Source organism: Corvus moneduloides, chromosome 2 (assembly GCF_009650955.1).
Source record: "Corvus moneduloides isolate bCorMon1 chromosome 2, bCorMon1.pri, whole genome shotgun sequence".
In the NCBI taxonomy this organism is placed as follows: Eukaryota; Metazoa; Chordata; class Aves; order Passeriformes; family Corvidae; genus Corvus; species Corvus moneduloides.
This window is the reverse complement of record NC_045477.1, coordinates 120,285,540-120,312,050: the sequence shown is the minus strand read 5'-3', so window position 1 is coordinate 120,312,050 and position 26,511 is coordinate 120,285,540. Positions and strand designations below refer to the sequence as shown.

At 43.1% G+C, this 26,511-nt stretch overlaps 1 protein-coding gene across 2 annotated transcripts; it reads left to right on the top strand.

Moving 5' to 3' along the window:
- The first annotated feature begins 245 nt into the window (after nucleotides 1-245).
- Nucleotides 246-26,251, top strand: SH3BGR (SH3 domain binding glutamate rich protein). Of its 2 annotated transcripts, XM_032101097.1 has the most exons (7): nucleotides 247-426; nucleotides 5,900-6,085; nucleotides 12,427-12,507; nucleotides 18,983-19,138; nucleotides 22,336-22,365; nucleotides 24,608-24,715; nucleotides 25,746-26,251. In XM_032101097.1, the coding sequence occupies exons 1-6, from the start codon at nucleotides 382-384 to the stop codon at nucleotides 24,671-24,673; spliced, it is 564 nt and encodes a 187-aa protein (XP_031956988.1). In that variant the 5' UTR covers nucleotides 247-381; the 3' UTR covers nucleotides 24,674-24,715; nucleotides 25,746-26,251. The 2 variants fall into 2 exon arrangements, with proteins under 2 accessions (XP_031956989.1, XP_031956988.1); XM_032101098.1 differs by lacking the exon at nucleotides 12,427-12,507 and having other exon boundaries at nucleotides 246-426.
- Nucleotides 26,252-26,511: the final 260 nt, after the last annotated feature.

Sequence of the window (26,511 nt, the reverse complement as noted above, 5' to 3'; positions counted from 1 at the left end):
TCTCCCTTCTCAGTTGTCCCTTCCCCCTCTCCCAAATATTTCTCCAGCCCTGTCTCATTGGTGCACTACTCTCCCTTGCCTTTTTTGGGCTGCCACCCTGTCAATCTAACGCAATAAGGCCAGGGGCAGGTGCAAACGCCTTGCTATGGCTCCTCTTACTGACCAATCCTCGTCCCAAAATACCCAAGAGCCAATGGAGTGGGAAAACCCGGGACTCCGGGGAGAGGGAGAGGGCAAAGCTGCCGGATTGCAGGGGGGAGGGGGTATCCATTTAGGACCCGGCTTAGCCCAGGAGCTGCGGAACATTTGGATTCCTCCTGGGATCGTGGTGACTTGTGGATAGCAGGGCTGCTCTGCTGATTCACTTCCATCACTGTCAGCATGGTGATCAAAGTCTTTGTCGCCACATCTTCGGGGTCCACAGCGGTAGGTGGCTCATTTAACATCCTCCTCTTACTGCTGGGATCAGGGTGGGAAATTAGCCTAGGAGATGCCAGGAAACAGCCTGCACATGACAAAAAACCCACTGGAATTCTTAGCAGGAATAAACCTCAGTTTTATTCTGCCCTGACCACCTTATTCTTGAAAGCTGCTTAAGATGTAGAGAATTCCTGTCAGTGCAGGCTGGCTTGCCTGCGAGTTTTTACCACAGTTCTAACATTTACATCTAAATTATCTGTCATTTCATAGATTTACTGCTGTTTGGGAAAGTATCTGCAATATATATACCCTGAAGAAGAAAACAGTTGGTATTGTATTTGCACAAAAGCAAAGGTAGACTGAAAATGAAGTGTTTGTTTTTAAAAGAGACTTTAGGACACTACTCCTGTGAAAGGGGAACTGTCTAAGAAAGAGCCTGGAGCTGGATAAAGTTTGGCAGAAAAACTTTCCCAAGCCCCTTCCTTTTCCTGAGTTTTGGGAGGTTTTTTGTTTGCTTGGTGTTTTCTTTCGGTTGGTTTTTGGTTTTGGTGTGTGTCTGCTGAAATGCTATACTGATGATTTTTAGCATTGAGATCTACTGCTGTAGCTGTCAGCGGAGAGTATCAGCCCAAGGGAAGGGCATGTGAATAGTAGGGAGGTTGGAAGTCCGTGGGAGGTGGGAACCGGGAAAGGACTGTTTCCTTTTATATCCAGTTCCCAGATGAGCTCAGATTTCAGTTTTCCTTTGGCACTCCCTCCCTCCCGGTGACACGGCTAAACAAACTGGTTGGTGCTTGCACAGAGCTGTAACTACATCTCTATCTCCCTGACACCAGCTCCATTTCTTTAAGAAGCTTCCAGAGTGGAAAAGCTCCAAGAAACACCCACTGTTCATGGGATCATCACCTGTAGGAAGTGAACCGGGGGTCGTTCACTAAAGTTCCATTGGAATACTGCTGAGGAAGTTTGCAGTTCTCTCACCCAACCTGTTCCTAAGCCTGACACTCTAAAATTGCTATTGACATTTAGCATTCCTCTTTTTAAAAATAATAAACCTCAGATACAAGGGGGAAAAAAAAGAAAATAAAAAAAGAAAAGGAAGTTGGGAAGTTCAGATTTGGTAATTTGCAATTTGTAATAAAGCATTTACTGCTCAAGAAGCTTTATAAATTGCTCTGTGCTGTGCATGGGCACTCTTCTTGCTCCTATTTGGCCTGTTTTGATCTGAAGACTCCAAAAGAAATTTATGGAATCTTTACGCAGCAAAATTCCTCTGTATTTGCTTCTTTCTGGTGTGCTGGGTGTGTGTGCAGCTGTAGCAATCTCAGCCTGTGTTCAGATTGCTGATTCCAAATTGCAATGCCAAGTAGACCCAGTGTTCAGCTGGAGTAGTTTTCCACATTTTTTGGTGAATATGGATGGAAGGTATCCTTTCAATGAATGTTTAATGAGTTCTGGTATGCATAAAATAAAATTGACCCACACAAGAAGTTAGCACAAAGCTCAATATATCACTAAAATCCTATTAAATACAAATTTTGTGTCAAGCATGTACAGCTTTTCCTGAGGAGAATTAATTTAATCCCTAAACATTTTAAATTGGAAGTTTAAATTGTCCTATTAGCACAGGTGATCTCTTCAAATTTAGTGGCTGATCTCCATCAAATGCATGTTCTTGATTTTGAATTTCAATATAAGATGGGCCCAGCATGGATCACTGGCAAAGAATAAAAAACATCTCTATTTTATGTCATGCTCACCCTACTCACTGCAAGTGGTTTTCATTTTAATAAATACTTTGTGCAAGTGAATGCAGTGAACCCAGTGACATTCTGGTGCTCTGGATCAGATGCTGGAATGTTGTAATTCACTGTGGCTCTGGAGCAAATCTGCTGTCTGTATTTTTCCCCTTGATGCTTCAGAAATTTATTTTAAATATCTTCATCTTTATTATCTTTCTGCTCCAGACTTAGCTGATATTGAACTATTCATTAAGGCAGGCAGGAGTGGAGACACTTATTTATAGCACTAAAAAGCACTAATGCTTGGCTTGGAGCAAGCAGTAAAAAAGTAAAATATTTTTGTTGCTAGTCACAGAGGGGTTTAGGATTTGGTAATATCCTGCAAGATTCTAAACTGTGGGAGAAAGAGGATTCGTGTCTTACACAGAGGAAGTCTTATGGTCTTGCTTCCTGCTGCTCATGGTTATGATACCTCTAAAATCCTTTTATTTCCTGTGGTTTTGGTGATGTTTTATCGGCCTCAAAAAGCAGCATAACCAGCAGGTCAAGGGAGGGGATGGTGCCCCTGTGCCCAGGTGAGAGCCCACCTGCAGAGCTGCCCCAGCCCTGGGACCAGCACAGGGAGGACGTGGAGCTGCTGGAGAGAGGCCAGAGGAGGCACCAGGATGAGCAGAGGAATGGAGCAGCTCTGCTGGGAGGAAAGGCTGCGAGAGCTGGCATTGTTCAGCCTGGAGAGGAGAAGCTTTGGGCTGAGCTCAGTGTGGCCTTGCAGGGCCTGAAGGAGCTGCAGGAAACCCGGAGAGAGACAATTTTGAGGGCCTGGAGGGACAGGAAATGGGGGAATGGCTTCAAACTAAAGGAGGGCAGGGTTAGATTGGCTATTAGGAAGAAATTCTTTATTGTAAGGGTGGGGAGGCCCTGGCACAGGGTGCCCAGAGCAGCTGTGGCAGCTGGAAGTGTCCAAGGCCAGAATCATGAATGGTTTGGGTCAGAAGGGACCTTAAAGATCTTGTTCCAACCCCACTGCCATGGGCAGGGACACCTTCCACTGGACCAGGTTGCTCAGAACCTCGTCCAACCTGGCTTTGAGCACCTCCAGGGATGGGGTGTCCACAACTTCTCTGGGCAACTCTTACGCTCTAGCTGGATTATATTTCTTTACAACTTTTTTTCTTATTTTAAGGGACTAGTAGCTAGGGATGGTGCAACTCAAGCTTTGCTGAAAGAAAAAATGGCATTGCTGAAATAATATCCTGCTCATCACCACTTTCCAAGTAATCTATGCCCAAGTAATTTGAATTCTCCCCATGCCATCAGACACAAGTGAGGGCACAAACAAGCTCCTGCAGTCTCATCCATTCTGGGAAAGCCTTTGCATGTCCTCTGTGTTGTTACATCCTAAATTTCCCTCTGTGAGTGCTGCTTCCTGGAGAGATTCTTTTGGTTGCCCACTTAGTGCCACCCACAGCAAAGGTTTGCTTTGTGGTTTCACACTCGGTTGTGTCCCAACCCTTTTGCTCTGCCTAAACCCCTGTAATGGTGAGCCTTAAGACACAGCACATCTTCTGCTCTGCTTATGGTCATTGTCATAGTAAGAAGCTCCTTGCCTTTTCCTTAAGCAGCATAATTCCATGTAACTTTACTTTTTTACCTCAGCATTAATTTTTTCACACCATTTTTTACCTAATTTTTGCTTTCAGGCCTGGTGCTGCCTGAGCCTCCTGTGCACTATGAGCCGCATGCTGAAGAGAAATTGTTAAGCCAGGTTTAAAAGTTACAGCTTTTATAAGCAGGGGAGCACAGGATCTCTGGCTCCATTTCTATTATCTCCTCAGAGGCACCATCCGTCTGGAGCAGCAGCTATTCCAGGAGCCCTATCTCCTGCAGTGCCTGTGTCCAAAGGCACAGGCTGACCCTGGAATTGCAGCTGACAGCACTTGAGTGCCCTGGCTGTCACAGCGTGTGATGTTACTCCTGGTGCTGGCTTGTGCAGATTCTATTAACCATTTAAACAAACATTATCCTGCCACTTTCTCCCGTGAAATGTCTCTTGGGCAATCCTTTCTGCTGCCTGAATGTGTTCTGCAAATAACTCTGCAACTAAATAGCCAGTAATAAAATTATCTCTGTTTAAAAAGAGAAAATAAGAATAGAAGAAAGCAGCAGCTTTCAGCTCTGTCAACTGCATGGCTTTTGACCACTTTGGATTAGTGTTTCCATTCAAAGTGATGTACTTTTTTTAGCTCGCCATAAACCTCTGTTGTTGTCATAAAAATGTACAGCATTTAATGTTTTTTACTTTTTATAAGCAAGCATATGTGTAGATAGATGCTTCTTTATTTTGACAAGGAAAATAAATTTTATCCTTACTCATGAGAATTCATCTTTCCTGGATAATAGGCTATCACTCTACTTCAGCTTTTCTGTTTTATTAGATTATGGAAATATGTAATCCCTGATTTACTTCTCATCTCATTGCCTGTCCCTCTGATTTACACTAGCTCAGTGTCACTTTCATTTCAGGTGTTCAGATGTCTAACATATGGAGAACATGGTTTCAAATCGTAAGATAGAAGAATTTCCTTGATGCCTCATTCTAGTTATGTCTGGTGGCAAGTTCTTTAAAAGCTGCTTAGGAGTAGCATTCCTTTAGTAGGGAAGTATAGTGAGTGTTACATTTGCAGAGTAAAGGGATGGGTTATCAGCTCAATGCCTGCATGCCAGGCCTGTACAGAACCAGAATCAAAGGGAATAGGTGCCATGAGTGAATTTTAGGTGTGACAGAAGCTGTGTGTGACAAGCTCTATTTGTACGTAACATATTCTTCGTGGTCCAACTGGAACATCATTCTGTAATGGGGGATGTATTTAAGTGCAGAAGTTCAGCTGTGCTGGATTTTCTTGAGCCTTCACTCATATTCATGTGTGAAACCCACCTGAACACTTCCCTGTGTCACCTGCTCCAGGTGACCCTGCCTTGGCAGGGGGCTTGGACTGGAGGATCCCTTCCAATCCCAACTATTCTTTGATTCTGATTCTGTGAAATTTATTTATGCCTAACATTAAAGAACAGAGACAGAGAGAAACGTGGCTCACAGGAAGCTGAATGTCACATGTGATTGGTGGGAAGGAGGCTGTTCCATGCTGAGGAAAATATGTACATTTTCAGACCTCTACTGACTTCAGGCAGGATCACCTTAGGTATCTATGCACCACATTCCCAGATCTGGGAACACAGTAGGAGGCTTCCTGCTGAGCCTCATTTCTTAGCTGGAGTTTTCACTGCATCCAGGGAGGAAAGAAAGAAGCTGGGGGGTGGGTGTATGGTGGGAGGGATGTAGTGGCAGCACTCTGGGTGCTGACAGAAAGTGTTGAATCTCAGCTCCAAAAAGTTTGAGGGCTACTGGAGAAGTGAATTCAACTTCAGGAACTTCCAACTTTCAGGAGGAATTTCTTCACAGGAAGGGTTGTCAAGAATTGGAAGGGGCTGCCCAGGGAGGTTTGGAGTCCCCATCCCTGGAGGTGTCCAAGGAAGGCGTGGACGTGGCACTCAGTGCTCTGGGCTGGGGACAAAGTGGGGTTTGACAAAAGGTTGGACTCAATCATCTTGGAGTCTTTTCCAACCTAAAAGATTCTGTGAACTTGACAAACTTGCCTGAGTTCTTGTAATAGTAGTTGCTTTTAGAAAACCATTTTCTTTTTAAAGAAGGAATGTTGTTTTCCCTCTTTCCTACCCAGATAAAAAAGAAACAGCAAGAAGTCTTGGGCTTTTTAGAGGCCAACAAGATTGACTTTCAGCAAATGGACATAGCAGGAGATGAGGACAATAGGAAATGGATGAGAGAGAATGTCCCGGGTGAAAAAAAGCCTCAGAATGGAATTCCCCTCCCGCCACAGATCTTCAACGAGGAGCGGTACTGTGGGGTAAGAAGCTGCTTGGAAATTTAAATATCTTCAGAGAGTGGTTTCTCACGGAAAGGGACTATTTTCCATTAGTAGGAAGTGTCAAACAATCTCCTTAAAACAATTTGAGATTCACTGTGAAAGAACAATTCTCAGGAAGCATTTTTTAAGCACAGAAAAGCAACGAAACAGAAGATTATTTCTTTTTGAGAGCAAAATATGCATAAAGGGAAAACTGGCTGGAGAAGCTTCTTGAAGTTTCAGTTAATTTTGATGGAGAGTGTTGATATTTTGTTTGTTTGGATTTATGTGGGCTTCAAGGATGTCAAGTCAATATCTGAGGTACCAGAGGCTGTGAAAAGGAATCTTGCCTTTCCATTGTATTATACAAATAAATAGGAATGTTTGTTTACTGAAATAATTCTAGAATGGGGTTTGACTTACTGAAATTATATTGCTTATTCAATAAATATCCAACTCTTCATAACAGCAACTGTAGTGCTCATCAGATGCTTTTATATTTTCATATGTGCTTATAACAGGTTCTTTCTCTTGAAACAGTTTGTTCAAAGCAGAGAAAGATAATAATGTGCCAGTATGAATATTAGGACTGTGAATCAAAAGAGATAATCTGAGAGCTTTTATTTTCTCATAGTCTGGGTGGAAATGCCCAGACTGGAAAGCGCTCAGATCTGATGGCTGAAATGAACCTGCAAGGTGCTCTGGAACACAGGGCACACAGTGAGCCCAGTTTGAAGTTACTGCACAAATCCAGTGTGAACTACTGCAAGGTTGTACTGGGGGAGCAGGGATTTACAAGCCATTGAGTTTTCAGAATTAACTTCAGTGCTCTCAGAGCAAAAGTGGATAATATGAACATCGGAGTGCAGCTGTTTCCTCATTTTCTCTTAGAATTCCTAAAAGAGAACTTGGTGGGTTGGAGTTCATGTGCATTTCAGCATCCAGTCTGCACCAAGAAAAAGTATAATTTGAAAAATCTTACTCTGGGTTTTGTGGCGGCCAGCGCTGCAATAAATATTTCTGATGTTCCCTGGAGAAGTTATAGAAGGAATTAAAGAGTAATTGCCTTATAAAGTGTTGCAACTGGTCAGTCTTGACAGTAAATGATAAATACACAGTTCTTACTCCATGTCTAAAGCTATTTCAGGAAGCCGAATAATCTACATCTTGAAATAAATTTAAGTGAACAAATAGCCCTTTGCAAAGACACCTCCATGGGGAAAGGAGTTGCAGCTACTAATTTAAAAACTCAATCAAATTTACAATTAGTCTAAAAGTCTCCAGAATTCTAATGTACCCAGCTCTCAAAGCTCAGAGCTAATGATCCCAGCGGGTGCATAACAAAGACTAATTTATAGCATCATTATTTCCGAATAAATAAGGTAATGAGATCCATGTCGGTACATGAGCCTTACCCTTCTCCCCAGGGGAAGGTGCCTTGAGGGAGCTGCACAGGGAGTGTGGCATGGGCTGAGAACATGGCCAGGGGCTGCCAGACTGCTGCAAAATCCTCCCAAATGGCACATTCTACAATGAAAACCTGGGGATTCGCATCCTGCTTCCCTGTGTAACCTGTGCAGGGCCAGCAGAGCCATTGCTCTGAAATCCAGATTTGTTTTAGGCTGGTTAACATTTATCTGATACATCTTCCCCTGTGTCCCACTTCCTTTGGCCTCAGCCATTTTATTAAAAATATCCCTGAGGATTGCAAAGGTCTGTGTGACTCCAGTCCAGTATCTTGAATTCATGAAAGTCCTTTTAAAATATGTTGCTCTCATGAGCCTTTAAGGCCCTCACTCTTGTGGCATCTAAAACCCTTTGAATTTGTGGCCTGGCTAAATGCAGGCAGTTCATACCCATTTCCTGCTAGGCCCCAATCAGCCTTTAGCTTCAACAGCCCCAGTCCAATATACTTTTTAATGGGAATCATATCCTCTATTAATCTTCATTTTGCTGTGCTAAATGAGTCAAGCTCTTCACAACTCTTTTTTTTTTTTTTTTTTCTCTGTTGTAAGACATTTTCCTGCTAATTTTTATGTTCTTAATTCCCAGGTAGTAGCTTTTGGGGTTTTTTCTTTCTTAAAGATGAAATCTGTTACATTTCATTTTTCCCCATTCTTCTTTCTGGGATCATTCTTTTCTCTCATTTCCCTTCTTATCAGTGGTCTTATCAATTGTTCTTACCAATGTTTGGTTCTCATTCACACATGTGCATGTGTGTACACGTTGCATCATGATTGCCTGGGAGATCTGGCCTTGGGAGATAAAAAGTCAAGATAAAATATTTCCTTCCTTAACCTGAGAAACAGAGATTTAGAAAGATACATGACAACCTTCAACTATTTTAAGGGCTGTGGCAAAAAGCAAATTATTGGTCTGAATTCAGTATAGACCCTGCTTTGAGCTGGAGGTTAGTCTAGGTGGTCTCCTGAGGTTTCTTCCTACCTGAATTATGTAGGATTTTGTAAAATACGTTCTGTTCCACGTCCACTGGAGGTGGGATGAGCTGTATGAGAAGAAATTGCAGCAGAGGAAGTTTAAGTCAGACATCAGAAAATACGCAGTTTTCAGGAGATTGCCCCATTATCTCATTAAAGGTCATTAGCAGTGGATCAGAGAAACACCTGTCAGGAATAATGAAGTGGTTCCTGCTTTGGAGGAATGGTCCTCTGAGACCTTGTCCGATGTCCTCTTCTGCAGTTCAGTGACATTTTGGGAGTGGTCATAAGGAAAGGGGGTACTGGGGACAGGTGAGGAGTCTCCTTTTTGTGCTAGAATAGAATGACATGATGAGCAAGCAAAGTCAGTCCTGCTGCTCATCTGCTTTTCTGCTGGCACATAAAAGTGTCTGCATCTTCTGGGTGACGATGAAGAGCTGCTCCACTCCTCAGCTTGTACTGTAAAGTGGAGGTTTCTTGTGGATGGATTTTTATGAAGATACACTGCCTGAAAGCAGTGTTTCCACGAGGTCAGAGAAGCTTAAAACTGTCTTATAAATAGCTCAGATCGTATTTTTCCCTCAGATCTTTGGTATTGCCGCTTGAAGAAATAGATTAGAAATTGATTCATTTTGTATGCCTTGCTACAGTACCAATTTCAAGTATCCATTCGAATCTATCAGTGCTGGCAATTATGTCCTTATTTGATCTTTTTCTTAAGCTGCTTCTTTGCTCATGTCTAGACAGACTTCTGCATCTGTGTCACTTGCAAAATGTATTGAGCACTCTGTTGCTCTTGTCTTTGCTTTTGCTTAACGAAAACCCCTAGAAAACTAGGAAAGAAATGGAAAGTAAACATCTGTTTTTCTTTGTAAGCTGAAATCTCTGCTTTCTTCTGTAAACTGAAATCTGGGTACTAGAGTACCCACGTACATACTTTAAAAAACATCCCTGAATTATTAGCTAAGACTTTTATTTGATGTTGGAATGTACATTTGCTGCCCAGAAACCAACTGTGTCCGGAGCTGCATCCAAAGCAGTGTGGGCAGAGGTGAGGGGGAGATTGTGCTCCTGTGCCCCTGTGCCCAGGTGAGAGCCCACCTGCAGAGCTGCCCCAGCCCTGGGACCAGCACAGGGAGGACGTGGAGCTGCTGGAGAGAGGCCAGAGGAGGCACCAGGATGAGCAGAGGGATGGAGCAGCTCTGCTGGGAGGAAAGGCTGCGAGAGCTGGCATTGTTCAGCCTGGAGAGGAGAAGCTTTGGGCTGAGCTCAGTGTGGTCTTGCAGGGCCTGAAGGAGCTGCAGGAAAGCTGGAGAGAGACAATTCCCAAGGGCTGAAGGGCCAGGAGCCAGGGAATGGCTTCCCAGTGCCAGAGGGCAGGGCTGGATGGGAGATTGGGCAGGAATTGTTCCCTGGGAGGGTGGGCAGGCCCTGGCACAGGGTGCCCAGAGCAGCTGGGGCTGCCCCTGGATCCCTGGCAGTGCCCAAGGCCAGGCTGGACATTGGGGCTTGGAGCAGCCTGGGACAGTGGGAGGTGTCCCTGCCCATGGCAGGAGGTTGGACTGGATGAGCTTTATGCTTCCTTCCAACTCAGGCCATTTTATGATTCTATCAGTTCTGTAACTGCTAAAGTCAAATTTTATGGAAATGTAGGGACCTCTGGAGGTTTTTAGTCCAGCCTGCTGCTCAAAGCAGGGTAGCTTTAAAGTTAGTTTATATTGCCTGGGGCTTTGGCCATCTGAATTCCGTAAGACTCCACGGATGGTGTTTCCATGCCCTCTCTGTGTGCTCTGACCTGGTGCTCTAGCCAAAATAGGGAGAAGAATTTTCTGTTGATATCCAGTTGACAAATGGCACCACTTAGACCATTTATGTCTTTTCATACAGATAGAATTACTGCTTACCTGAAATAAATTGTTCCTGCTCTTTTTTCTTACTGCCTGCCTTGGGAACAATTATCTTTAGTCATTCAGCAAATGAAGATGTGAACAAGTCACCATTAGTAAAGCATAGGTGCAAATACACAATAGGAAAACTATTCCGTGATCACTGTAGACATTCCATTATCTCTTGTTTAAGACATGATAGCTTCCTCCTCAGTGTGAAGAAATAAGCGACCTTCCACTTACTGTGGGATGTCATTGCACACTCGCTGTTGCCAAGGAGCACCTGATATGATAGAAGATCGTACCCACTTCTGATAAGGAGTTATGTGGTCATTCATGTATTTCACTCATGTCCTCAGCTCTGGTTACCTACAAGGCTTTGTGTTTCTTGAGAATTTTCGTACACTTGCCATATGCTGCTTTTCCTCAAAAAGACATATAAAATATCAATTCCACTCCACAGCCTTTCCTTGTTGTTGTCTTCTCTTTGTTCCCCTGCTCTTGCCATGTCGTGCCATGGTTTGCTCAGGCTGGTTTATGAGTATGTGGTGTTCAGGAGGGCACAAGTTTCCTGTGTTTGCATGGCCATGTCAAACTCCAGCCCTTCAAATTGCAGAAAATCCTCATTTTCTTGTTTGCTGCACTACTCCTAAATCCCTGAGTCAGATGCAGACACTGCCTGTGTTAGACCAGAAGGAGAATCCCACAGCAATGGGAAAACAGCAAAGAGATGGTCTGAGAAATGGGTGGCCTGGAGCAGCAGCAAAATGTGCTCCAGGGCATCTCCTAGATGGGGCAGTTCCCACTGGGTGTGACGGTGTGAAAGCCAATCTGTCCCTCAGATAAATCAGTGAAATGGGTTGTCATTTGTCATGTCTGTAAAGCTCTTCCAAACTGCACTCTAATGTCATTGATTCTGCTCTTGTTGACATTAAGGTGACTTCTAAACCATCCACTCCAGCCTTTCCAATAATTTATACTCTGGAAATACTAAAACAGTTCAATAAAACAACTCAGGTCCTAACCCAGCTTTACAAACAAGTCTCAAAGATGACTCAGCACCTTATTATTTACAGGCTTCTATTCTGGGAGTTATTTGGGATTGGAGAAAGGATGATAACATGATCAAGGCAGTAGTGTAGGGCTCAGCAGGACATGTTCATTCCCCTGTCCCAGAGCTGGGTGTGATTCTGGGCCAGTCGCTTCTGACTGGAGTTTCTGCTGAGATCTTAAACACTTTCTGATTTTTACCTGAGTAAGACGTGAGCCATGAACTTCCCAGTAACAAAAATGTGATAGCGAAACTTCCTTAATTGATAGGAGTGTTGTACAGGTGGAAACAGTAAAGAGCATGCAAGCTCTAGATGGCAGGATAGGAGGCATCCCTGGTCTTCTCAGTTCCATTTCCACTGAACACAGGCATTTCATGTGATGGTTTATAATTTCATTTCACCAGTGCACCAGAGATTTTGGCTGGTACATGGATACCAGAGAGAGCAGCACAACCCTTTCCTAAGCTGGTCTGAAAATAACTTCATTTTCTAACCAGAGTGCCTTTCTTTAAAAGAAAGTTTCCTTGTTATCATTTCACTTGTGCTATTGTGTTGACTGTTGCCTTTTATTTGCCACAAAGAAGTTCCAGAGTTTTGAGGGCCTATTTTGTGTCCTTACTCACAACAAGCTTTATCTTAATGTTTGAATGGGAATAGCTTTGCCTGGGAGTGTACAGCTGAGGCACGTTAAAATGAGACACTTAATTTTATCTGATTCTGACATGGATGGGATATAATTAAAGTGTAAGTCTCTGGAGAGATTTGCTCATATTCATTTTGCCACCCTGTGTGAAACTCCCTTTATCTGTGTTTTTTTCCTGGGGCTGAGATAATGCAGACAGTTGTACAAATGCATGGTCATTCTCATCAATGTAGGATTTACCTGGGCTGGTCTCTTCCTCCTGTGCTTTTTATTTGATTTTTGATACCAATTCTCTGGTTTTTTTTGTTTGTTCCTTTCTTAGGATTTTGAATCATTTTTCTCCGCTAAGGAAGAAAATATTATTTATTCGTTCCTGGGCCTTGCTCCTCCTCCAGGCACAAAGGTATGGACTTCTATCCTTCCATTTACTTGATTTTAATAAAAGATGAACATAAGCAGTGACTCAGCATGTCACACAAGAAGCAGTGACAAGCAATACATTAGATGTTGAAGCAGCAAAGTGTTCTTAGAGGGAAAAAAAGTGGCTGGTTCAGTAAATACTAGAAAATACTTCTTTCCTCCCTTCTTTCACTGCAGGCTTGTTACCATGGCTCCAGCTGATGGGTTTGTTGATGTTGTTGACACAAAGCAGTGTTTTATTGTGTTCAGCTTTTAAACGATGCAGATTCCCTGACTCGGTTTCTGGGTTGTGTTGGTTACAAGAAGCCTTCTCTTGCCCCTGACTATATCAGAGGGTTTGTCCTGGCCCCTGACAGCAGGGCTGGGATCAGACACATCCCATCCTTCAGTGGCAACATGGAGCTCACTCCCTCTGCCTGGAGGAGAAAAAGGCTCACCCAGCCCTTCACCAAGTCCCTTTGGCAAGTCTGCCCGTGGTTCTCCGTCACATTTTGACAATGTTCTAATGTATTTCTGGCAAAAGAAAAACATTTTATTTTGGGGCTTTTCCCCCTGTTTTTACCTTGTGTTGTTTTTATAGAAAGCAATGTGTTTTTTCTTTACTAGAATCTTCTTCTAATTAGAAGTTTTATAACTGAGAGAATTACAGCTCTGCTATCCTGAGATCATATTAGATGGTAATAAAATGTTGCCATCTTTAACGTGGGTGAGCCAACAAAAGAAATTAATCAAGGGAATGATGAGCCAGAGTGACAGGAGAACTCTGCTGCCTTGTGGTGACCTGGCTGAGGATCTGCCTTGGAGCAGGAGATCTGCCTTTGGTCCAACTCTGCAGCAGCTTTGAGTGAAACATCATTGGAAATGTCTCTGTTTATCCTCTTCTGTAAAAGCAGAGAAAAGAAAAAAAAAGAGCCTTTGCTAAGTGCTTTGAGAGCCACAGCTGAAAATACACCCAGGGGAGAGCCCCAGTTGTTATAAATGTCTTTGACGCTGAGTCCCTCCATGATAAGGAGAGTGATTTAAACTTTCTGCTTTAGCTGTGCCATCTCCCACCCAGGCAAATAAAAATGACTTGCCTACCCCACAAGGGTCTTGTGAGAATTCATTTAATTAACATCTAGAAAGCCATGAAGGGCTTAAAGGACTGCAGGTGTTGCATATTATAATAATTATAAAAGATACGTGGAGAATCAGTGAGATAAAGAAAATTGCATTTTTCTACCTTCCCACTCCACAGATTATCTGCTCCTTCATGCAAGGTCCTGGTAGATGCCATATCTATGAAGCAAAGTAACAATTTTTAGAATTCACTTGTTCCCAGCTGTCAGCAGAGGCTATTACAGTTTCTACTTCGTGACAACCTTGGAAATGTTGAAAATAATATGTTTGGTGCATTCTGCTGGGCAGATTCGTTTGTCAGTGCCATTGGTAGCAGGGAAGTCTTGTTTACACTGATTAACTGCTGCCTTGGTGGTGGCTTCAGTCCGGAGAGTGCAAATAAGTGAGAGTGTTTGTAAAGTCCATGAAAAAGTGGGATTTTTATAGTCTCCCTTTCAGATCCTATTTCTGTTTGAGAGAGACACATACACTTCTTGCAAAGGTGTCTCTCAGCATCTTCACTGCAGGAGAGGCTGCCTGTGCTTTGTCAAACAAAGAACTCTCCTGCTCTGCTTTTGCTTCTGCTTCCCCCTCATTCTCTGTCAGCTCGACCTTAGATAAGCACAATGAATGGCTTGTGACACTGATTTCCAGCAGCATAAGTCTGGAATTATAAGTCAGGTGTGGAAGAGATGCTGATGATGACACATATGATAAGGTTTCCTATTAATCCCTTCTTAAAAAATTGTGTGGGTTTTGGGGTTTTTTTCTGGAATGAAGCAGCAAACTCTAAAGCATGGAATTACCACAAGGCAGTGAGCATTTGCTTTCTAGGGATTTTTACCATGCTGAGACATGAAAAAGATTAATATGAAGCTGATACCTCCTCGGTACTCTTGTCTTAAAACATTCTGTTTATTTTTCCATCTATCTTTTGTCTCATATTGCAACAGGAGTAGAGAAGTTCTTTAATGGCCCTGATGCTGTTTCACAACACAGTCCAGCAGCATCCTGAGCAGGGCTGTCTTGAGCCTATTTCCTAGAGGAAACAGATGAACCTTTTGGGGCTCCCTCAACAAAATGCAACTTCCCAATGCTTGTAGTTAAATTCATTGCCAATTCATTGCCATTGCTGAGTGCAAAATGCACATTCAGTTCTGCAGATTCTCTGGTTTTGTTATTTCTATATATCAATATATTCTGTATATTAGAGCTGCCCCAGCCCTGGGACCCAGCACAGGGAGGACGTGGAGCTGCTGGAGAGAGGCCAGAGGAGGCACCAGGATGAGCAGAGGGATGGAGCAGCTCTGCTGGGAGGAAAGGCTGCGAGAGCTGGGATTGTTCAGCCTGGAGAGGAGAAGCTTTGGGCTGAGCTCAGTGTGGCCTTGCAGGGCCTGAAGGAGCTGCAGGAAAGCTGGAGAGAGACAATTCCCAAGGGCTGGAGGGCCAGGACAAGGGGGAATAGTTTCAAATTGAAGAGAGGAAGTTTAGATTAGATATTAGGAAGGAATTTCTTCCTGTGACGGTAGTGATGCACTGTAAAAGGTTGCCCAGAGCAGCTGGGGCTGCCCCTGGATCCCTGGCAGTGCCCAAGGCCAGGCTGGACATTGGGGCTCTGAGCAGCCTGGGATAGTGGAAGGTGTCCCTGCCCATGGAACAAGATGATCAACCCAAATAATCCTGTGATTCTATGATTCTGTGATTTTATCACACCAAGTACATCTATTTCCTTAAAGGGTGCAATGTGCCCATAAAATTCAGTGACTTTACAGGAAAGCAATCCATATTTGTGGTGCTTCAGCAAGGGTCTCTTAGCTCACGTCATCCTCTCTCCTGTTGCCTCCCCACCACAGTGGTTGTTGTGTTTTCTAAAGCATCATTTAACAGGGCTGAGCAGAAAGTTTTATGTGCCTGGGAGAAGCAGCAGACACAGTGCTTGTGTTAATAAATAATTTAATCTATTAATACCAAATACCTCCTCACCTGAAGGAATACCTGGTCTAGATTAATTCCAAACATGGTTCAGGGCAGGGTTTTAAGGGCAGCTGTACCTTATGCCTGACTCAAAGATCAATCAAATTCATGATAGATTTCTGAAAGATCCTGTTTAATCTTGGATTAGTGACCTGATTAGTGATGTCCCAGTGGGGTACATGTGTAGATCTGAGCTACAACCAGATCTGAGCTATAACCAGTGCAGTTTGTATGTTTGGGATTGGGTGTGTCAGTCTCAGCTGCCTCAAAAGTTGGGTACATTTTTTTTAAAGCTGGCACCACTTTTATGCTCAGTCTGACGCAGTGAACTCAGTGATTTACGTGAGTTGAGGGTCTGTTTTCAAATACTGTGCATACTTGAAGCCTTAATCCCACTATTCTTGATCTTAATATCCAGAATCTTGATATCCCTGAATCTGTAGATGCTTGAGCTTAAGTTAGTGGAGGAAGGCTTCTCCTAAATCTGCTTTGAATTACAAATTTGTGCTATATGCTTTTTATTTAAAGAGAAAATGACCTGTCAGCCAATCTTTAGAAATGGTACTTCATTTTGAATTAGTTGAAAATTAAATTCTGTGTTTCTATGGAGAGCCAGTGTAGCGATGATATTCTGAATGTCAGAGTTCTCCATATAATTAACAGGAGCTCTGTGTGTGTGTGTGTTCTGGCTGATAACACGCTGCTTCTAGAGTTTAGTTCTTTCAGCTACCCCTCTTTTTTGTGCCTTATTATCTAAATATATGGTTGATCTGAGATGGATTCATACAATATGGTCATTTCAGTTAGGATGCTCTCTGTGGTCCTTGTGCATTTTATGTGCCAGCCAAAAATAGTGAGTGCATGGATTTTAATGAAGTGTTAATATTTGTGCTGAAAATAAATATTTAACCAATTTCAAGGCCAGGTTGGACTCAGGTTTGAGCACCCAGGTCTAGTGGAAGGTGTCCCTGCCCGTGGCAGGGAGGTTGGAACGAGATGATCTTTAATGCTTCTTCCCCAACCCAAACCATTCCATTTTTCTATGAATTTAGTTTTCATTAACACTCTCCTTTTCATGTGAGGAACTTCTTCTGTAAGAAGTTACCATTTCCTTAAGAAAACAATGTATTAACACAATGTTGCACAAGGGAATTTCAATGTATGTTTGTGTTATTACATATTTTAATCTTCAAAGATTTTGTTAGCTTTTGGGGGAAAAGTAAACAGTAAACCAAGCCAAACAAATGTCTCTGTATATCTGTTTTTAATAACAATGCCACCAACATCAGAGTGCAGTGAGCCCACAGCTTTATGTGTACTTGAAATGAAATGATACTGCCAGAAAAAGAAATTGTCTTTTCTCCCTCCTCCTTCCTCTGGCTCCTTCTGCTCACTCCCAGCTGCTCATTCCTCTCCCCGAGCATCCCCCACGTGCTGGCAGGAACATTTGTGCAGCTGTGTAACAGAGTGTGAAGCTGGTGTGAGGTAGAAATGTTTTGCTTTTTAAAGCTTTAATCTCGATCAGCTCCAGTTCCAGAGGAAGGAGAATCTTTGGGACCTTTGTGCCCACTCTCTTTTCACTGCAGGTTACTTAGATGTAAAACTGACTTTCCATGATTCAGGAGAAAATTGCCAAAAGAGCACCAAGTCCTACAGGCAGGAAAAACATCAAACTGCTGATATCTTCTTCCTAATGTTCCTAAGCTCCCTTACATCATTTTTGTCCCTATCCAGCAGAGCTTGTCAGCAGGAGGACATCCCTTATGTCCTGCAGCACATCTTGGGACAAAGATCCCTAAGCCAGCGCTCAGCCAGTCAGCTCTGGGGATAAAAGCCAGCCAGCCACACCCTGTTCTGAAGGATAAGTGCACTGGCTGAGGAAATATCTATGATGGAGATACTGGAGGAGAACTTGTGAAGCTTAAAGGAAAGGGGAACTTGACTGAGGGCTTCCGTTTAACTGTAGAGACAAATGAAATTATGGAAAAGCAGCAAACCCCAAACCAACCAGGTGGCTGAGTTGTAAGGGTTTGGTCACAGGGATGGGGAAGGAGTTTGTGTCCTCTTGGGGATGTGCTGCTCTTCCCAAAGCGTGTGGGACTCAGGATGACACAGGACACAACCTCCCCTGAGTCCAATTCTCTATTTCCAGAGGAAACTACCCCAGATAACACCTCTCAGAAGGGGTCAAATTTCCTTTTAATAATTAGGTCCTTTACCTCAGCTTCTCTACTACCAATCTCTTCTGAAATCTCCCACTGATGATGATTAGAATTTTTCTTCACAGCCAATTTGTACTCATTCTGCATCTACCTCAGTGCTCTTCCTTACCCTATCCCCGTCTGATGTTTACTCTGTTCTATTTTGGGAGTGCCATCATATCCCCTCACAGCATCACTTTCAGTAGATTAAAGCAATGAAGCTTTTTTTGTCACCCTTTCATAAGACAGCTCTCCGCTCCCTCAGATGTTCCTTCCCCTCTGCACCTGTTCCAGTCTGAGTTTCTCTTTCTTGAGCCTGAGTGACTAGGATGGTACAGAGCAATCCAGAGGAGGTTTTGCCTCACCTCATGCATCTGAGGATCACATTTTTACCTCTTTCATTGTCACATCATATTCATGGCTCAGTTATCCTGTGCTTATTTAAATATATCCATCTTTTTCTTCCTTGGTGATCATTAACTAACAAGCTCCCAAAGTGCAATAGAAAAATCACTTCCTAATCTCTGACCCAGAATTGCTTGGCCCAAATACGGTGACTTTGCACTTCATGCTCTTGCAATTCATCCTATTTCTGCTGTTCCACTCGAGGCCTCCTTTTATCTGACACAGTGTGGGAGCCACTGTGACCTTTCACAGCCACCTGGCTGAAAGGACACCAGGATATTTTTCAAATAAAGAACCTCCCAGCTGGTGCTTGGTCATGGTGCTGGAACAAATAGACTTGATTGAATGATGCAGGAAGAGTTTCCTGATGTTTTTACGCAAGAAAGTTAAGAGACTAAATGTGAAATCCTTTATTACTTCTGTTTTCCTGTAGCTTCTGGATGATGTTTAATTGGAATTCATGCTGGTGGAAAAAGCTTTTTTCTCTTGAAGCTTAAATGTGCCATCAGGGTGAACGCTGGTTTCTATTAAACTTTCCAGAGAAAGGTTAGAGAATCTGCTATGCTGAGAAGTGCTTGAATTCATGTTTTCCCCACACAAAGCCCACCAGGTCAACATGCCAGCAGGTGTTCTTTTCACAGGAGAAATACACCCTAAAAGGGGGTATTTTCATTTGAATTAGAAAAACACTTTCCCAAAACAAGAAAGTCAAGAATTTTATAGAAATGAATTGTTGGTTGTGTGCCCTGAAGCTTACAATGACTTCCCCTTTGCTACCAGGAGACTGAAAAGTCTGATGCCACGGAAGATAAGTCTGAATCCAAGGATGAAAAGTCTGATGCCACGAATGAAACTGAGGCACACACAGAAGACAAGGCAGATGAAGGGGCTCCAGAAGAGGCTCAGTCTGACCAGACACCACCAGAAGGTCAACAGGTAATTTTTCCTTTCTCTTTGTGATCTGAGGGTTTTACCTGTGCTAAGCACATGAAACATAAACCCACAGGCCCTCCTGGTGTGCCCTTCTGACTGATTGCAGAGCAGTCCTGCTTGTCTTTTGGGTGTATTTTCTTTGATATCAGGATGATATGAAACCTAGATAAAACTCCAGTGAGCTTTGTTCTGGATCTTGAGTAACAGCAGCTGCCTCTTGCCACTTGTTACCACAAGCTTTTTATTTTATCTTGATGGTCATTGGGAACCAGAGTCTAGTTATGGAGGATAATTTAGGACTAGACATCTGAGTCCTGCCTGTGTGAAAAAAAAAATTACCACTCTCAATGGCCAGCATGTGCAGCGCTCGTAAATCTGGGTGATAAATGTTTGGTGCAGATCTGACAGTGCCTTCTCCAGGCCTTGCAGAATCCCCTGGGCAGTGCAGAAACGGAGGCCAGGGTTTTCCTTTCTGTCTGCTCCTGGTCTGGTAATGATCTCATACTGCAGCTCAGTTTGGATTTAAGGATGGATTTATTTGAATGCTGCAGCATTGGGTGACCCTTCCAGGGAATCAGGCCTGCTGCTGCATCAAGCACTCACTCTTGTCATGTTCTTCTGTGGTTTGGAGATCAGATGGTCCCAGGGGGATATCTGTCACAAATGCATCATCTCTTTCATTAAAGATCAGAACAAATGGAGTTTGGTTGGTTTTTTTTTAATCTAGCTGCAATATTTCTCCAGAGGAAACACCTCTCTGTAGACCTTTCCCCATTGCCCTTTTTAATAATGAGTGATCCAGTCACTGTTAGGCTGGAAAAGCCTCTTTGACACACCTTCATGCAAGTCTCAGCCACTGGGAAGTCCCACTCATAATTTCAAAACAGTGATGAGGAGAGACTGTCCTCAGTGGGAACTAAATTCCTCCTTAAGGAAAATTATATCCAAGCGCTTTTCATGTTGCTATGAATTTCAGCTGGCAGGTGAGTGCCATCAAATTCCTTTTTTCTCTGGCTCTTGAGAGGAGCCAAAACTGCAGTGCATCCCCTGGCTGGCCTGGGTGCCTGGCTGGCATTCTGCTTTAATGTTTTTCAAATGAGAACAGAATGCTGGAACACATCTGCAAATGTGCCAAGCAGCTGTGTAGGAGAGGTTTTGCAGTGACATCATGCAGTACCACTCCTATGCAACCAGCACCTTCCTCCGTTTCTCACAGAAAGGATTGGAGCTGAAAGTGGAAAATAGATTTCTTTTCAGTTTTTCAGGGAGGGGAGAGGCAGAGGAGAGAGTACAGAAAACATTTATTGCCCTGTTTGACACCCACTTCCCGTGTCAGCCAGGGCAAATCGCTTCAGTGCCGTGGCATCTGCCTGCCTTGCTATAGTTCATCCCAATTATCACTTCAGTTGGGATGGCATGAATCATTCTGTAGGAACTCTGCTCTTCTCACTCACTACAGACAGCACACAGAGGACAGGGTTAGATGAGAAGAGCAACTCTGAGGCAGCTACAGCAAGGTGAATTCCACCTTTTGCCCCTGTATCTCATTTTAGGCTTATAAAAGAAAGTTAAAATACCATTTCCTTATCTGGGCAGGGTTTTTTGAAAGTAAATAAGCTCAAAGACTGCCAGATTGCCATCAGAGTATCTCTACTGGATGTTAAGTCCTGAAGGATACAGGTATTTTCAACACAAAAAATTGAAAGATGGCAGTTTTATGTTCTGTGGCTGAATTAATATGCCAGGGGGAATTTAGTATTGGAATTTTGGCCTTGTTTAGCACTGCTTTAAACCATCTCAAAAATGACTCCCATTTGCGGGGTGTAACCAAGCCAGCTTTTCTCCAGTGACTTTGCAGGAGAAATACCAGCACTGTGGAAAAATTCTGGAAGAGTCTTGGCAAGGTAAAATTACCTCATCCTTTGCCAGTAAGCAAAGATAAGATAGAGACAGATACCAGAACAAACTGGAACTGTCTCAGCCGTGGGGCTGCAGGGAGGGTCCAGGCTTCGGGAGGCTCCTCCAGTGCTCGGTAGCAGGGGATGGTCAATGTGGAGGCTGCAGCTCTCTCCAGCTTCTGCTGCCCTTCCTGGGAGATGCAGAAATCCAGAAGCTCCAGCTTTTTGTCTCAGGCTGATTATGACCATGAGGAAACCATGGATGTAGTGCTTCTCCTTCTTGCTTTGTCTGTCCCTTTGGTTTTGAGTTTCTTGAGGAAAAGGCTAAGCTCCAGCACGACATGGACCTGCTGGTCACTCGATGTGCTGGTAGTAAGTTTTCTGTAGTTTTACTGTCTGATTTGGACTTCAGATTTAAGCTTGGAGCTTAGAATATCTTTTAACTGGTGTCCCAGTTAAACCTGTTTTCAGTACAGATTAGGCTCCCTTCAGAGCAAGGCTATTTTAGAAACATGTTCAAAAATCATATTATAATGCAGGTCTGTATCCTGTCTCAGCAATTCCCCAGGCCATATTTAAACCCAGGCACTGCAACTCACTCCCTTAACTCATTCCCTGAAAACTCATATCAACCCCTCTGCCTTCTGCTTGGCACTGTGACATTTGCCTCTTCTCTCTGGGATTATGTGTAGGATCAGCTCTTTCCCCCAACAGGCAGCTTAGGATCTAACATTAAATTCTATTCACTTTGTACATTAATTTTTTTTTTCTTTTTTATCTCTCTCATCACTTCTGCTCAATCTACAATCTAAAACCAGCTTGTATTATTTTTTATTCCCTGTTGAGCCAAGGCATCTGTTGCAGCCTACAACAGTTAACAGAATCACAAGCCAGATTCTGAGTGATGATATATAGCGTAGATAAAACTCTCTGTAATTCTGATTTAACTTTCATTTTGCAGACCAGCTAATTACCAGAAAATCCCACAGAAACTCCACCTGAACAAGCAAACAAAACCCAGCTCCAAATCTTTGCTTGCCAATGAAGCAGATTTGATTGGAAGTAACTGAGGAAAAGGGAGCTTGATTTAATGATTTTTGTAGCCCTTTTCCAACATAAAAGTTAAGCTTGAATGTGCATTGTGAGTTAATTTGGAGGATATTATCTCCAAGTGAATCCAGTGAATTCCACATAATTTTCCTAAATTCAGTGTTTAACTTCTGATGTGTTTTCCCTGTCTGCCTCCTGATATTCTTTCTTTAATTTATGTTTTCAACATTGTCTTTTGTATCTCTTCTGTAGGAAGGCAAGGAAGAGCATGCAGCAACAGGGGTACAGTATACCTGGATATTTTATTATCATCTTTTGCTTGTGTGTATTTAATTCCTTTTCAGTCCCTTTGCTTCACTCAAAAGCCAGTAGATTCTTATTCATGAAAGTAAATACACAACAGTCATATTCTACAATATAATTCTATAATTATCTCTACTGTCATAACAGTAGAGATAATGATGGGTCATATTGTGGTGTTATTGGCTGGAACAAAGATGGGCCTTTAATCATTAAAATCTGTAAATGGAAGACAAATTGTCTGTCACAGATTCTTCAGTAAAATTTGCCAAGGACTCCCAAGACAAGTCTATCTTTGATAATCACTCACTGACACCATGCTGTGATTGCATTTTGAGTGTGAAAGATTCATGCTGACAATTTAGGCAGTTCTGCCCATAAAGGAGATATTTTCCTCGCCAGAATTTGTACAACCCAGGTGCAAATCCTCAGACACTTTTCTGCTTTGCCCAGACCCTCAGGATCATCCAGCCCCACCCCAGCAGCACCAGCATCATCCCAAACCCTGTCCCCAAGGGCCACATCCAGACTCCTCCTGAGCACTCCCAGAGACAGTGACTCCAGCACTCCCTGGGCAGCTCATCCCAAGGCCTCACCACTCTGGCAGGGAAATTTTTTTTCTAATCTCCAATCTGAAGCTCTTCTGGTGCAATTTAAGGCCATTTCCTCTTGTCCTTTCACTTGGCAGCAGAGCCCGACCCCCCCCTCACTGCCCCTCCTGGCAGGGACTTGTGGGGAGCAGTGAGGTCCCCCCTGAGCCTCCTCTGCTCCAGGCTGAGCCCCTTTCCCAGCTCCCTCAGCTGCTCCTCCCAGGATGTGTTTACCAGACCCTAAAGCTCCTGGACCCATGAGCAAAGTATGGGAGCTCCTGGGGTTTCTGGTGAGGGCCATCAAGGCTGGTTAGTTGTACCCTGGCACCACCAACTGATGTTTCAAGCCAGAAAAAATTCCCTCTTTTTTTTTTCTGTAAAAGTTAGTTGACTTGAATTTTGCATGGCAGTTGGTAATACCTGAAAGATGTGTCTCTCCTGGCCCTGTATCAGAGTTCTCATGAGATAAAGAAAGGCACCTTTCCTGGGGGAAAATGCCCACAGATGCAATATTCCTTTGGCATAAGAACTTCTAACCCACAGATGTTTGTATTACATTCCTGGTTTTGCAGGAGTGATTCTTTAGTGCAGTGTTTTTCTCTGAAAAACGATTGAAACCAGGAATCTGATTCCAACAGCTCCATCCCCAAGGAGATATTTAACCAGGATTTTACTTCAGCAACTCAGGTGTGACTCCTGCACAGACAGGAGGCATCCAAGAGACAAAACAAAGGTTTCTGCTGCTTGTACACGAGCTGCAGTCCTGACTGAGAGTTCATTATGGATTCTTTGATTGGTTGTTTGATTATGCCAGGAAGAAATTCACACCACTTTTGCAGTCTAAGCCATCTGTGAAGGGATGGCAGATTGAGATAAAGCTGATTTATACACATGGGAGTGGCTTTGGACAAGAGATCTGGAAGAGGAGGAGAGGAGCCCACAAAGCAATTTCCAGTTGTTTTTCAGAGTAGAGCTTCATTTACTCTAGAAAGACAATAAGCAGAGATTGTTGTCTGTGTTATACAAATTCAAGCTTTCAGATAACTGTTGATTGAAGCAAAGGGCTGTTTTCCTTCAATTGTGGCATTTCTCCTGCAGAAAAAAGTGAAAGAAGAACTTTTGAAATAGAAACAAGGCTCTATTATCTGATTCCAGATGATTTTTAGATCATTCAGGAGTCTAGTTCCTGTGCCATGAATCTTTACTTGTTTGCTGCTCCAAGAAATATAATTAAATTATATATAGTTGTATAATTATAGATATTGTATATATATAGTATATATTGTATAATTATAATTGTATAATTAAAAATACTAAACTTCTTGTCATATTTACACTTATTTCATATTCTCATTTTGATCTTAAGCATCTATTTGCATCTTAGCCACTTGCTCTAACCTCCTTAAGAAAAGGGTTCTTATATTCCATCACTTGCCTATTAACTCCACAGACTAAAGCTCTGGCATGTTGAGATTAAAAAATACACATTAATTCTATTTTTGAATCTCAAAGAATATTGCATTTACTAGAAACAGAACAGTTGTAAAAACAGAGCTCTGCATTTCAAGACTGTTTTTTCTTTCAATTCCTGTATGGTAACTACAACTATTTTCCATTTAAAAAAAAATAAAAAGGAAGAAGAAGAAAAGCAGGGAGAGGGAGAAGAAAAGGAAGAGGTGGAGGAAAAGGAAGAGTCTTAGTACGGTCCCCTATGACACAATATTTCTTGAACAGGTTTTCAGGTAACTATTGAGATATCAAGCACTGTTTCTAAATACCCTTAAAGTAACATAAACTTGCAATTTTTGTAATTATTGTTGTGGAGGGGCAAAGTGTCCATGCACAAAGTGCCCAGCTGATGACTCAAAAGTAGATTTAACTGTTACTACTTGTCTTTCACATGGAATAAGATTTAACTGTTGCTACTTGTCTTTCACATGGAATAAGAATTCTTCCCTCTGCTTTCTTACTCAGCTGCTGATTTCACTGTGGCTTTTAGGAGCTCCATGTCTCACATGAATCCCTCTCTCAAATCTAGTTGAAAACTTAAAGTACTGGTAAGGGAGAGGAGCCTGACAAGAAATATGACTCAGTATAAAATTACTGACAATAGGCCACATTTAAAACCTCAAAACAGGAAGCATCTGGAAGGCAGAATATGTCCTGTATAGGTGTGTGAGCATCCAGCACTGTTCAAGTTCTGTCAGCATGTGCTTTCTCATTTTAATGTTCAGGTTTTCTCCTTCTTCTGTCCCTTCTCTCCTGCACTGAAATACAGATCAGAAAATCATGGACTAGGGAGAAACTGTAACCTACAAGAGAGTTGGAATTTCCAGCAGATTTCCCTTGGGGTGATGGGACTTCATCCTGATCACAAAGTGCAAAATGTTCTTTCTAGGACTAGCAGGATCCATAGAATCATGGAATGGTTTGGGTTGGAAAGGACCTTGAAGATGATCCTGTTCCAATCCCCTGCCATGGCAGGGACACCTGCCACTACCCCAGGTTGCTCCAAGCCGCGTCCAACCTGTCCTGGGCTGGATTTCCAGCTGACCCTGAGATAGTTGCCAAAGGTTTCACCAAGCAGATGCTGGTGGGATTTTCCATCACCTCAGCAGGGCGGGAAATCCATCACTCCTTTCTTGCCGCCTCTCCCAAATCCGGGTTCCTCTTTTGCATGGGAATTAATTCATCACAACATTGTCCAGAGTTCAGACCTGTAACACCACAGAAGTGCTGAGTTCTAATCTAATTTTCTTTGTTCTTGTCCAGGAAGCACAAGCTGGAGCCGCCCCACCAAAGAAAAGAAAATCCCTTTCCCAAGCAAAGCACCACTACCTTTTGTGCCTGTAGAATAATGAACACATAAACATGAACAGAACACAGACAGCACTCTGTCCCACCTGTAGCCTTTATATATATATTTGGTATTCCAGTTGCTTGTTAAAATGGGTCTTATGTCTGACAGATGATATTTCAGTCAATTGTTCTGTGTTGGGATAGTTTTGTTCATGTCACATTTAGCTTGTGAGCTCCCAGGGCAGGAACCATGTCTCCCTCCACGTCTAAACACTGCCGGGCACGTTGCTGCCACTCAGCAGCCGACTGCACTCACACCAGTGACGTCTTCAGAGGAAAAGAAATCCACCACTGAAAACTGCAAAGAGGCTTCCTGTAAAGAAGCCGTGTGAGTCATTTCTCCCTCAGCTGGCATTTGAAAATGATTGAGATTCCCATCGTGCAGCAGTTTAAATAAATGTGTTTTCTGTTGTATCTGCTCTTTGTCTGCAAAAGCATTAATTTAACTCTGCGCGCAGATGTTTTCTCCATCGTTACGGCTGTGGGCTGTACGAAGTCATGGAATCACAGAATCATGGAATGGTGTGGGTTGGAAGGGACCATAAAGATCATCCAGTTTGCACTATCCTAGGCTGCTCCAAGCCCCAATGTCCAGCCTGGCCTTGGGCACTGCCAGGGATCCAGGGGCAGCCCCAGCTGCTCTGGGCACCCTGTGCCAGGGCCTGCCCACCCTGCCAGG

Coding starts and splice junctions, on each gene's coding strand:
- SH3BGR (XM_032101097.1), top strand. CDS start 382: ATGGTGATCAAAGTCTTTGTCGCCACATCTTCGGGGTCCACAGCG. Junction 6,086..12,426: donor ACGAGGAGCGGTACTGTGGG/GTAAGAAGCTGC, acceptor TTCCTTTCTTAG/GATTTTGAATCATTTTTCTC. Junction 19,139..22,335: donor CACCACCAGAAGGTCAACAG/GTAATTTTTCCT, acceptor TCTCTTCTGTAG/GAAGGCAAGGAAGAGCATGC.